Genomic DNA, 14,240 nt, shown 5'->3' on the forward strand with positions numbered 1-14,240 from the left:
TAGACTGAATATTTGAAACTAATGCTTGTTTTTTTGGAGTTCTCCCTTTGAGCGATGATGTGAGGTTTCACAAAGTGTAGTACATGCTCAGGAACAGTAGAGGGAGTGTGGCAAGCAATCAGAGTGAAAAGAAACAATGGTTTAAGTTTAAAATCCAGCCACTAATCAAATGACTGCTTGCTGCTTCAGCACATTTGTAATACAAAAGTACATATCAATTCCTGTCATAAAACATACTATCCAACTGTGCCTGTTTAATACCTATTGATAGGCTGCCTGCTTTTCTTGCGAGATAATTTATGCTGAACTTTGGAACTTCTGAAGGTGTGCGTACATGGAGCTGGTTGAATCTTAAAAAAATCCCCATTAGTGTGATTGTTTCTGATAATGTGTTTCCTGAGCAATGTATTTTAGAATTAATATTTTTTATTTTAAAAAAAATCCCTGGCAGGGCACTACGCCAACTCCTATGGCAATGGTTGTTTTTTTTAATATGCCTTGTTTAAAGTCCTACTATGAATCTGGACTGAGTAAGACAGCAATTTCTGCCTTCCTAAAGGACAGGGCATTTGTGCTGGATACAAAATGGGGGGAGAAGCCAGTGGAAGGATTTGAGGAAAGGGTGACATGTGGGCAGAACCAAGAGATGTGAGTAATTTTGGCATGCACATTTACCTTGCTGGATTAGGGCAATAGCATTTTGGTATTTTGTTTTATTTGTGTGGTGTTATAGATCAAGTTGCAGTTGCTGGAGCTGTCAGGAATGTGACCTGTTTGTTTTTCTTACACACCCACACCCCAGTGGAAGGGATAAAACATTTGTGGATATGTATATTAACCAATTCATCCTTACAACTCTTGTTTAGATGATGAAGAAAATAGAAGTGATTTCATGTATCATTAATGGAAATACTGCATCCAATTCTAGGAATGGTGCCAGTGCATGAGGCAGACAGCATATAAATAATAACTTGAAAACCCAGAAAGTATGACGACTTGAGAACAGCCCAAGTGTGATCTTGTCTTATTTCTTTTATGATGATGACTCTTAAGGGAGTACCAAGTTGCAGTGGGTTTAGTATGTTACTGAAAAAGCAACTCATTGTCTCTTGAGACAGACAAATGCCAACAATAACAGTTTGGCTATTTTCATGCTGCTAGGTGTGTACCATCAGTCTATTTTAATAGAGTATCACTTTCTTATGTTTAAGTAGGTGCACTTGCCATCATATTTTGGGACACCTTTTGCAGGCTGCACACTTGCACTTGCTTCTGTAACTGGAGTCATTTAGGGCCTCACTTTCCCAGGGCAGGGAGCAGGTCTTACAGGACTTATAGCCAATATGGTTTATTAATTACTGTTGATATTCTAATTGCTGCTGTTCAGTTTTAAAGAGGTGAATGTGGTTTTAATTGGATTGTTGTTGTTAATAATATGCTTTCTGAAATTTTGTACAGTGCCTTAAAAATGAATTTAAAGAATTTAAAGAAAAATGAATTTAAAGATCAACTTCATATATCATAACAAGTTTGAGTTCACTGCGATACATTCTTCCCTCCAGACATTTAGACACAGATGTTGTCTCTCACTTAAAAACAATAGCCAAAGAAGTTAGTGGTGTGGACTTCAGAAAAAGGGATTCTAGATTGAGTCACTAGGAACTTACGTGTGGAGACTGTGTCTTCCTCTAATGTTTGACATTTTGAGGGAGATGTACACCTCTCCTCACTAGGACATGTCTGGCAAGGAAATGATATATGGATTCTTAATCCTAAAAAATGGTGGGGACATAACCTTCACATATGCTGTCGCTTGTCTTCCTCTCTTGACATTCTCCTGATCCTGCCAAGATTGCTGGTTTGGTGGGGAGGAGGAATGCAATACTACATGCATCAAATGGTGTTGCCACATCATATTTGGTCTGTAGTATATTCTCAGTTAGGATCAAAACAGTTATTTCTATTGCAGATGCAGATACAAATCATTTATATTAAACGTTGATGACAGATAATATAAAAAATTATTACTAATGAGATGGCCACCAAATAATGGGCATGTTTGCAATTTGCAGCCCTTTGCCATTTAGAGTTTGGAATATTCAAACATGCAAAGAGAGGAAGGGGCAGAGGAGTGGCTGCCTTTGTCGTAATGACCCTTAACTATATTTTGCGAGGGTCTGTTCATATACATTTAAATAGTATCAAATACAAACATAGTGATACTTTATCTGTTTATTTGATTGCTCCACACACACCCTTACTGTGCAAGCATATAAAAATGTGAATTTTCTAAGACTGTTACAGATTCTTAGGAAACCAGACACAGGTAAGAGCTGAACCCCTGGAAGGTGTGGGCAGGATGTTACCGTACAGCACAATACAGCTAGCAGAACAGCTAGCAGATTTTACAGCATGCATCTGGTTTATTTCTGTTAACAATAGTTTTTGTTAATTAATGTGTGTTTGTTTGTTTGTGTGTGTGAGAGAGAGAGCGTGCATAATATAAATATTAGAGTATCCAACCTAATTTCATTTGGTTACATTTCAGCCTGGATTTTTTTCAATGGAGTCCTAAAGCCTTTATTTTAAAGCAGGTTCTATTCATGTCAGTAGTGTGCTTAGGATCTCAGCCCTATTTTCTCTTACTGTGCTTTTCAAATGTTGAATAGTCAGCCTTTTTACTGATTCCATTTTTTTAGGGCCACAGTAATCATTATAGTGAAGGATTGCCATTGACTTAAATGTGACTGGGATCAATCTCTACATGACAGTAACTTTACAACTGCATAACCATAACTCTGTCTTCAAGAGTTTTCTGTTGAAAGTATTTAAATTATGTTTACAAATGGCTTGGTGACACCCTGATATACATTATTGGTTTCAAAAGTTGGAATGTATTTATTGCTATCTTTGTGGAGTGCTAATGTGGCATAATCCATATTGAGATTCCATGCAGGATTTAAAACCTCCGGAAGAGTTTGTGTAGAGTTGTGAAACTCCTCAAGAGTCTCTCCAGTACTGCAAAGCTATGTAAGAGTCTGTATGTCTTTGTGGAAGGGAGGGGTCTGCAATGATGTAAATAAACATCCAATTTATTCACTATTCCAGTATCTAATGTATTCTTGGAGACTAGAATAGTTGCGGAATGTTATACTTTTATTTTTACAGTTGCATCTAATACCAGGAAATTAAAATATATTTAACCAGCCAGGAACTTCTCCAATCAATGTTCTGAATGCTATAATACGCTCTCCATTCAGATTGCTCCTTAAAGACCATCTTTCCTATGAAGCCATTGGTTTAATCCAATTGAAACAAACTAGATGCTACAAGGAACGTATGGCATTTGTGTGTCTGACCTATCTCCCCCAGTAATACACACTGAAAGTCACATATTGACACTGTGCCATAACACTCAAAGTTCCCCGTCCCAGTTTTACTTCATTGACCTCCCCATGTAACGGGTAGGGAAACTCTGAGTATGATTATGTCATTTCCTGTGCTCTCAAAGATGAGAGTTCACAGCCACCATGTGGCCCCCTGCAATGTCTAACTCTAGTTCTTCCCAGTTGAAGCAAAACCAAGCTATACTTTTTCTATCCATTAAAATTTGCAGCCACCTGAAATTTGCAATGCAGTTCGCCAACCCAGGTTGTTGGTTTTTTTAATGCATCTATTGGGGGAAGCGAGCATAAAAATGAGTATATTCGTGAAAACGACATACAAAAATGTCTGTGGAATGATTGCTTGCAAAAATGTGTACATTAGTGAAAACTGCATACAAAAATGTGTTTATTGGTTAGTCCTGATATTTTTCATATTTATTTCAGCTTAACTGTGACTTAATTAGCATGAATACAACCTGATTTATTATATATAATAACAACAACAGCAACAAAATATTTAAAAGATCACAGCCTTAAGAGTGATAAAATGTGCTGTGTTCGCTTCGTAAATCTTAGGTTAAGCCCCTGGGACATAATCCCATAAACAGTTCCTGTTTATTTCAGTCAGACAACATGTCTTCAGGCTTCATGTACTAGCAACAGATGTTTAGGATGGAGTTATTAATTAAAACATAAGTGGCACCTCACAAACCATGACCTCATGCAACCGTTGCAGGCAAAATGGTATTGTAGGCTTATATGCCACTGCCTGTATTTAGGATTGCATTTTCAGGATGCAAGATGATAACCCACTGCAAGCTGATTTGAATGGATCAGCCAGGCACAATTAAATGCCCTTGATTTCAATGGGAGAATTAAGCACTTGCTTAATTATGTCTCACTGAAACCAATGGGACTTAAAAGGGTTTAACTTTAGCAGGATCATACCCCCAATGTTTAATCTGATTTTTTAATGTATATACTCTTAGCCTTGAATCTAACTAGTTAAAATCTTAAGTCTTTATTAGTGGTATGTAATCTTAGGCATCTCAGATATTCTGGGTAATAAGAATAAGGAAGAGCTTAGATCCCACTATTTTCTAATTTTAAAATGAATGTGCCTTCTTTGACAACAGTTTACGTAAAACAATACAAAATCCATTTTGAATGAGTCATGCCAAGAGCGTGAGCATCCATCAAAGACATTCTGGGAGGAGATAAAATGATGACCCCCTCCCTTGCATACACACACATACCCCGTAGGTGCTGTTACAGCAATGGAATCCCTTTGCTCAATATTATCCTGTCCAATGAGGTGGAATGTTTCACAGGCACATGGTTTATGAGTCTCAAAATAACTTGGGACCTGCAAACGGACAAATGCTATTGCTTCAGTGGTGACAGGTTGTTCAGCTTCTTACAGCCATCTCCCCCCAAAACCAAGGTTAACGCCTTTCCCCCCCGCTCCACCCGATGGACTCCAAGACGTTTTGGTTCCAAAGGACTTGAAGGAATTGCTTCAGTCATTTTAATCTCTTACTTCGGAATCTTTATCACCGTGATTGTGTTGCCAGAGTTGGATTTCAACATCTGGATAAATCAGAAAAGGTAATGTCTTTAACTTTCAAGAGTGAGTGTGTGTTTCGATGAGATTGCGCAGGTGCACGGAGGGTCCAGGAGGGAGAGAATCCATGTTATAGCTGAATGATAATTGTTGCTGATAAATCATATTAGGTGAGCAAGAAACTTTAAAAATTCTCTGTCTTAAATGGCGTAGAGGCACACAAGATTGAATGGAAATGAAATAATCTACAGAATCTACAGAGTGTGAAGGGTGGGAGGGAGTCCAAATTCCTTCTGTGCCTGTTTAGGTATTCTAAGTAGAGTCGACAGAAGGCAAAAAATGTATAAATTGCATGGATGAGAAATGTCCCTTTTGAATCCCCCTCTTAACCGTACTTTAAGCAATTGCTTTGTAATCACTAGCACTAAATCCACACCAATAATCAGCATTACCTCCTTAAAGAAAACACATACATAGTGTCTAGTTTAATATTGCCCTATATTTAAAGTCTTTTAAAAAAAAATTGGGGGGGAGAGAGTATGTGTCATGTAAAATGATACTGCAAGCTATATTTAGGGTTTGGAGATCTGCTCTGTGGATTAATGTACACAACAGCTGCAGAAACAGTCTTGCTCGAAGGGCATTGCTCTCCCAACCCCCAACTCCCATCTCTCTCTCTCTCTGAAAAAAAATGTTTTTGATGGTCAGTGGCAAATGTTTGGCCTGATATGTTGCAACATTAAGCAGTAATTGAAAGAGCATCGTGAAATATAATAAAAGAATGAACAACATAAAAGAGAATTTAGTAAACTCTTCGGTTATCTGTTCGGAACAATTCTTACATATCAATTTACACAAGCAGAAATGTTATTATTTTAAATAAGTTTGAAAAAGAAGTTCCTGGATTTGCAAAGCAAAGCCCCATGCAGCAATACAGCCTATAAATTTTAAACTCTTCAACTGTAAACACCACGCTAAAGTTATCTATGGTGGCAGAGGGTATGTTTGCCACCCTTTCAGAATGAAGATGTTTAAAATGTGATCCTTAAGGCCGTGAAAATGCATTTCTCAAGATACCACCCGAGATTCTACTAACAAAGTATGATTACTCCAGAGTAAATTGCTACAGGATTGTAGCTCAGTCTTTTTAGGAATAAAACTTGTATAATTAATATGCCTTGAAATATGGTACACAATTAATTTTAAATATTATACTTTAAAGTAGTTGTCCCATAAAAGTCAATGAAATTTGATCAGATTAAACAGTAGCACTTCAGCTTAACCATGTTAGAGGATTATTAATGTAAACACTTATTCAGAATTTTCAGGCTTGTAATTATATATATATATATATATATATATATATAATCAACATTTTGAGGTATTAAGTAAAATATTTTATATATCTTATATCTATTTTATATCTATGCTCTTTGAGGCTCCAAAATTTAATTAATACATTAAGATGCAGTTAATGACATTAAAAATAGCTATCAAACAATATTAGCAATTCAGGATTGCATTAATGTGTGAGTTCATAAAAAGATCAGTATACAGAAGTCCATTTTGTATCAGATCAATCCAGCTTAGAACATTACAATCTTGAAATCACTTGTTCACTAGTAGTTCACAATTGTATCAATGAATTCATTTTATTTCTGATCATTGGGCTACAAACCAGAATCCAGTTATTTGGAAGTAGGCTCCAGTGAAACCAATGGAATTTTTTGCAAATAAAGTAGCTTCAATATAGCAGTTGTTTAGTCGTCTTAAGTTGTATTCGACTCTCCATGACCCCATGAACCAGAGCATGCCTTGGAAACTCTCACTTTCTTCTCAAAGCGTCTCCTTTTTTATGTCCATGGAGATTTCTTACTGGTGTGGTTTGCCAGTTCCTTCTCCAGGTGGATCACATTTAGTCTAAACTCTTGGCTATGAACTGTCCATCTTGGGTGGCCCTGCACAGCATAGCTCATAGATTCTTGGAGCTATTCAAGCCCCTTCGCCATGACAAGGGAGTGATCCATGAAGTGATCCATGTAAAAACACCACCACCACCTAATTACTGTAGAAATTATACTGTTGCACGCCACCCCAGTCTCTGATATTTCAGGGCTTCCAGGTTCTTACCCAGGGTTTGTGTTTGCTTTTGGAATGAGGCACAGTGGAGACTGAGGTGTCTTTATGATATATGGTTTATTTACACAGGTATACAAGCTGAGCCTCCTCTCTGCTAAAGAGCTGGTGGGCTGAATTTTGCCATCAGTTCTTGTCCACCAAGCTGCCCACAGATCTGTGTGGTTCATGGCTGTAATAGAAGAGAATGGGGGGGGGGGAGGTATAAAAATAGAGGTTGTTTGGTTTTTAGCAACCGAAAACTGTTATTCACTGTATGCACAAGACCGAACCACACACTTCAACTGCAGTGGAATTCAGGGTGGCCTATATTTGGGGGCAGTAGAATCCTGACTTTCCATTTCTTTTTACAGAAGGCAATATATAATATGAGTTGGTTCATTAGAGTTTAACCCCACAACCTTTTTTTTAGGACAAGGCTTAGCTTTGGAATAATGAGATTCATGAGAATATGTTAAGTGGCGTAATAATGCATTTGCTTATGCTTGCAAGGTCACATTTACACCATACATTTAATGCATTCTTATTCCCCTTGAACAGTCATGGCTGTTAGAGGTGCTGAGAGTTGTTAGAAGACCCCTCTTGGAGCTACAATTCCAGCAGCAGCCTTAACAAACTACGGTCCCAAGGATTCTTTGTGGGGAAACTGCATATAAGAGTGCTTTAAATGTGGTGTGTGGATGTGACCTTTATTAGATCAATCTTCTACCCACTCTAAGGAGGTTTCTTTGGGGGGGGGGGACACTGCTATTAACCTAAAAAGATATATAGGTTTACTGGGCATAACTACCGGTACCTATTCTAGTGATTAACCAAACAACCCAATTTTATACCTGCCATCTACATTTCATAAAATTTTAAATGAGAACTGTATCTGGTTCCATAATCTATTTGAAAAAACCAGTCACTGTGAGCTTTCTATGTTAAGCATGAGCAGCAACTGTTTGTATGCTCATGCCTGCTAGAGAATGCCACTGCACATGTGCAGAGTGCCCTTCCATGCTGCTGAGTTGAAATGACCGACTAGTGCAAGTTTTACGGCTGAGCTCCCAGGGCCCAATCCCTGGCTATTCCTCTGCCTTCATTGTATAACTGCTCTGTGCTGTTAAGGAGAGATCATACATCCTTTTTAATAATTCAATATCTATATAAATGTTGTCTTATGGGCTATATATGTGAAACAGCCATCACAGGTCAAAAACTACAGACAGATATTTCATGGAAGTTCATCTAAATCACAATACTTTTCAGCAGGGGCACAGACCGGGTTGTTCATTCATTTGGGAATTGTAATGTGATGAACCAGTGAGTGACGATCAGGCATATTTGACTAATCTCTTGAGTGCACCTGATGCAGTAGTCTTTCCTCACTGTACTTAAAAAAATGCAGTTTGACTAGCAAGGCAATTATGCCCTATTCTTTTTTCTTTTCTTTTTTGCTGACATAGTGTTTTGTTCTACTATTGATCAGGTTTTGCAGGTTTTTGTAGCCCTAAAAAAACCTATAAAACCTATTAACTAAAGCAGGATGAGTGAGGTGTACAATGATGGTTCTAATGTATGATTGCTGCGTTCAATATTCTGGAGGCCCGGAGGGGAGAGGAAACCCAACTGTTAGCCTAAGTTACAGATAGGTAGCCGTGTTGGTCTGCCATAGTCAAAACAAAAAATTTTTTTCCTTCCAGTAGCACCTTAAAGACCAACTAAGTTAGTTCTTGGTATGAGCTTTCGTGTGCATGCACACTTCTTCAGATACAAGTGTGTTAGCCTAAGAGAGGGATAGCTCTGTCAGCAAGTTTAATATAATTATTTTATTTCTCTCACTTAAAAAAGTAAATGGCAATCCAGTTGACTTAATAGAAATCATACTTGTGAAGGTATATAGATCAGAACAGTGAAAAAAACAGGATTAAAAGGTATATAAAACAAATTTATTTGGCAGGGCCTCTTGTAAACCCAGTCCTACTATACTAAAGAAACTAAGATTAGAGCTGGAACTACCAGCAGTTACCTTTGAGAAGTTATGGAGGGCAAAAGAGATCACAAAGAATTGATGACAAATAAATATAGTACTTTCCCCATTAAGAAGGGGGAAAGAACCTAGGAAACTACAGAGAAATTACCTTAGACTGCTGTTCTTTACCCACATCCCTGGAAGTAAGTCCTGCTGCATACAATGGGACATTCTTCTTAGTCATGTATAGGGATTGCACTGTTAGAGTGAAGCTGGAAGTCAATGAGAATTAAAAACATACCATAACAAGATCAATGCTGTGTTCTTTAACATGCATTTTTTTTAGTTGATACCTCTTAGAATGCAGTTGACATTTCTTGCCATATGATATTGTCCTAGATATGCTAAGGGAGGATTTAAGTAGAAGTTTCTTCAGGAGTTATCAGATGCGCTCACTGGGCACCTTGTGGTCAACTCATGACAATTCTTTCTCCATCTCTGCACTGCAGATTTGGGTAAACAACACAGCCATCATGAATAGCACAGTTTGCTCTATCACAGAAACAATGCTCACATACAGTTCCCCTGTGCCGCACTGTGCCATATTTTTGGTAACTATTTTGAACATACAGCATGCAATTCAGTGAAATTTAAGAGTATATAAATCCCATGGATTGAAATGGGAGAGCTAAGCATTGTCCTGACTGCCTGTAGGAACACAGCTGGTTGAAGAGCTGCTTTGGAAGAGGTAGCTTTCAATTATTTGTTTACTAGTATGGGATGAGATTAGCATAGACTCTGAACTGGGTGCTATTTTCAGAAAAACGGGGGGGGGGACAGTAAATGCTGTGGAAGGAAGGATTAAAACAAAAACAACTTGCAAGTATAAGCATTATATCAGGTGAAGATTGAAAAAGCAAATGTATGCATATATTTTAAAAGGATGAATGTAGTACTTTTCAGTAAAAGAACCCAGGGATTGTAACTGATCACAAATTATAAATATATGCCAGCAGTGTTTTGGTCTCTGCAGGGAGAGACTATTTTTGGAATGCACAAACATCACAAGTAGGATGTGACACCCTCTATTCAGTACAGATCACTCTTATGCTTGAATATTGTATCACCCATTCCACAGCTCAGCTGAGCCACAGTATTTGTACTGAAGCTTATCGAAACAAATTCTTCTACAGTGGCATTGGTTGGGTTGTTCCACGGCTTCATCATACTGGCAAGTTTTTCCTCATGTTTAGCCAAAAGCAGGCCTGCAGAACTGTAACACACACATACTCCAAGATGATCAGAGCCCACCAGTGACTTCATAAACTTCCAGCTGTCACTGTCTATCTGAAACTGCAAAAGCAGGTGGGTGGGAGGTCATGTACCTAGCAGGCTAGGATACATAGCTGGGAGTGTTTTTGGCTTTGTGTTGTGCACATGTTAGGCACACAAGAGCTAAATAAAATAAAATAATAATAATACAATAAACTTACAGAAAACAACAGCATGTATAAAAACAGTTAAAATTGTATACATATAAACAAGCCTCAGCGCCTAGGACTTGCCGATCCTATGGTCGGCGGTTCGAATCCCCGCAGTGGGGTGAGCTCCCGTCGTTTGGTCCCAGCTCCTGCCCACCTAGCAGTTTGAAAGCACCCTTAAGTGCAAGTAGATAAATAGGTACCGCTTTATAGCGGGAAGGTAAACGGCGTTTCCGTGTGCTGCGCTGGTGCTGGCTCGCCAGAGCAGCTTCGTCACGCTAGCCACGTGACCCGGAAGTGTCTGCGGACAGCGCTGGCTCCCGGCCTCTAGAGTGAGATGAGCGCACAACCCTAGAGTCTGTCAAGACTGGCCCGTACGGGCAGGGGTACCTTTACCTTTACCTTAAACAAGCTAAAATTAATACATATACTGACTAGGATAAAAATCTCTAGTTAGGAGGCTTGTTGAAAGAGGATTTGCTTTCTGTTCATTTAAACCACAGCATTGTTGTGGTTTTGTCATTTGGGTTTGAGGGTAAAGATCAATTACTGTGTGATGATGCCTGGGTGGCAAGCTAGTTAATTTCTTCCTTGCCTTCTGGTTATACAGGTGATGGAGAGGTAGCATCTTCAAATTCTGCATCTGATGATGATGATGATGATGATGATGATGATGATTAAAGTAATTCTGCCAATTTCATGTTTGGCAGAGCAGCTGCGCCTTTGTAAAAAGCAGAAATCAAATGGTGGAGCTTTTCTCAAATATGAAAATTCAGAAAAGGGAACTGCTTCATTTGCTGGCTATGCTTCTCTTTCAAAAGCACAGAAGCCCTACCAGAATAAAGATATAGATGTAGATATATGATAACTCTAAATATGAAAGTTCTAACTTGGCTGCTGCCTGCAACTCAGAACTTTAGAACAGGGTTGGGGGACCTTGGAGGGCCAAATGTGGCCCCCAGCCTGTTTATGTGGTCCTTGAGCTTCTCCCTAGATCACACCCTGTGCTGGTTCTGTTTTGCCCACTGCTAGCTAGGAAGAAGAGTTTCCTATCCTCTTCTTCCTGCTTCAGCCACCAGCATTTCTGGGATGGGGGAAGTGGGGCAGAGGAGACAGGAAACTTTTATTCCTAGTTTCCTTAAGTTAACTTATCATAGGATCCATCCAGACATTCTGGTAATTTGTCTTTTTGCATTTAAGTGATTTCAGTCAAGAGGACTTGGTACATCCCAATCCCCATACAGTATATGGGTATCACTAGTTTTGAGTTTGCTGTCCTCTGAAGTCAGGTTGTTTTCTACAGGGTGTACAGTGGGCATGACTTGATTTTGTCCAGGGTTTGTGAAGCATAGGACAGGGTCATTTAAAAACATGAACTGCCTGTAACACTTGCCACACAAGCTGATGCACATCTACTCAAAAGTAAGTTTTGCTCAGTTTAATGGGACTTACTCCCAGGTGAGTGTATAGCATATATGTACACAGTGGGACTTACTTCTGAAGATATATGATTAAGATTGCACCACTGATCTTTTCAAAGCAGACTATTGGCAAAACTGATACCTTTTCTCGTTTGATTATTGCATATGTTGCAGGCAAAATTAACAAAAAGTGAGGTGGGCAAAATATGTTTCAGAGTGCTATAGTTTGACTGCTAGCTAGATTCTCCCTTACTAAATACAGGGCAAAAGAATTTATCTTTGCCAGAATAGCAAGCAAAGTTTTGATAGAATGTTATGACCTAGATGATCCACAATAAAATGTTAAGATTTAGGCTTAGGGCTAACTCAGAAATTACATGCGCATGAGATGTTTCCCCCCTTAGATTGCTGTATGTATGGAGCAAATATGTTGCATGAAAGTCTCTCTCTGAATCTGCTTAGCAGTGAAAATAGTAGCTTCTTTTGCTGTTGTTAAAGCATCATCCTTCCTTTTCCCATCTGGATCTACTCTTGTTTGTCTGCATAGCCCTCTTTTACACTAATTATTGAGCAAGGCCAGGCAGGGTTACTGTAGCGATGGATGTTCTTGAAGGGATTAGAGATACTGATTACATTTATCTGTCTAGTCATACTTACATTTTACTAATCCATGTAATATATTCACTAGAACTGCAAGCTTTGAGCAGTGACATTTGTAAGTTAATCAACTGAAGTTTTAGTTGATTGATCAGTAGGGGCCAATTTTAATAAGTGAGAGCAAATTTTACTTGGTGGAGCCACAATGTACATTTGTTTATTTTTAAGGATTATTTTGGTTATAGTATGTTACTGTAACAGGAATTTTAAAAAGTATGTTCAGGATGGCCCTTGCTTCGAAGTATCCGTAGCAGCTTTTGTTTGTCGCATTATAGATTTTGCTTCTTACCTTTTCTCAAAAAGGCTCCTATATTGGGGTTTTTATAATATGCAGATTCATGTACATTGAATTAGCCAATTCATAGGTTGAAATGAAGATGCTTAATCAACTCAACATTATTTAATTGGTCAAGAGTCTTAATAGTTATTCATGAAAGAGCCTATGGTGGGGGGGGGGGTGTTGTTGTTTTGCTGAGAATCACAGGTGGCCAAAAATGCAGTTTTGCTCATGTCCTGTTTGCAGGTGTCCCTTAGGAATCTGGCTGGCCCCTGTGAGGCTAGGATGTTGGACTAGGTGGGCCATTGGCCTGATTTAGCAGGCTCTTATGTTTTTATGTACCCCAGAAGAAGACTAGATAAATTTATTTCAAGTGCAATTCATCTAAAGGGTGACCACACTTTAAGTCCTATTGATTTTACTGGGGGACTTAACCACATGGTTACCATTTGCCCACTGAAATTGATTGGAAGTTAAAATGCTTTGGCTGCATCATGATTTTTGTTCTTTGCTTCTTAGGTAATACTTAATACTTAGTTGTTGTGTAGGTCAGTTTAGTCACTAGCAGTCACAGCTTTCTAGTATCCCAGTTCCAAAATGTTTCTTCCTTTCATCCAAATTGTCAGCCACCGCAACACCCCAAGGCAGAGATATTACACACTTAGATTACAGAACTTTGCTAAAATGTGAGCATCGCTAGTGGGTTGCTTTCTGGACAGGAGTCAGACTCTGATGCTGCTGAATGTGGTTGTTAGGTGTGTGACCCTGGATTAGGAAATGGTAGAGTTGTTCTGGCAGACTTGCAAATGCTGCCTGGAGATAGGCAGTAGTCCTTTTCAGTATGTTGAAGGGAGACACCACGGAGAGGCATCATTGCCTCTGGCAGGTATGCTGACCTCATGATTGTCTCTGGGTATAGACAAGAATCATAAAAACCCTTCAGTTTACTGGAAAAAAGAGGCAAAAAAGAGAGGACATGAGCACTAAAGATTACTCTTAGCACATCACTTTCAATTATGAAAAACTATCATCTTTCTCCAGCCCCCTATCTGTTGTCTTTAGCACAGATAGCACCACCCACCCCAAACAGGCTAACCTATGGAATTTATTTCTGATGATCCATGTGTCAAATGTAGAACTTTGGTAAGTTCCACATGCAGCACGCAGCACATGTGTTTTTGCTGCATTAAGCCCCTCCCCCTTTTAATGGTATACTTAACATAGCAGTGATTCTTCTATTCCTAAGACCCCAGCTGGCTGCTTTTGACTGAACTGCTCAGTTGGCTCAAGAGTTCCTCTTTAAATCAGCTGCACAGTAAAGCTGGTCAAAATTTCTCACGCAGCTCCGGGTCTTCTGCAGACCA

At 38.9% G+C, this 14,240-nt stretch overlaps 1 protein-coding gene across 5 annotated transcripts in view; it reads left to right on the forward strand.

The window, feature by feature from the left end:
* The window catches only part of MYPN (myopalladin), a 71,186-nt gene that overhangs the window by 9,991 nt on the left and 46,955 nt on the right, over window positions 1-14,240 (forward strand). For 2 of the 5 annotated variants that reach the window (XM_053388407.1, XM_053388408.1), the window contains exon 1: window positions 4,758-4,994. The exons of 2 other annotated variants lie outside the window; for them this stretch is intronic. Coding sequence is in view for 1 of the 3 variants with exons in the window: in XM_053388411.1 (XP_053244386.1) it covers window positions 4,729-4,994 (266 nt within the window). In the remaining 2 variants the exon portion in view is untranslated. Of the gene's footprint in view, window positions 1-4,713; window positions 4,995-14,240 lie in introns of those variants that run through there. One more of the 5 variants, XM_053388411.1, reaches the window with a different exon arrangement.

This window comes from Podarcis raffonei, chromosome 5 (genome assembly GCF_027172205.1).
Source record: "Podarcis raffonei isolate rPodRaf1 chromosome 5, rPodRaf1.pri, whole genome shotgun sequence".
Classification (NCBI taxonomy): Eukaryota; Metazoa; Chordata; class Lepidosauria; order Squamata; family Lacertidae; genus Podarcis; species Podarcis raffonei.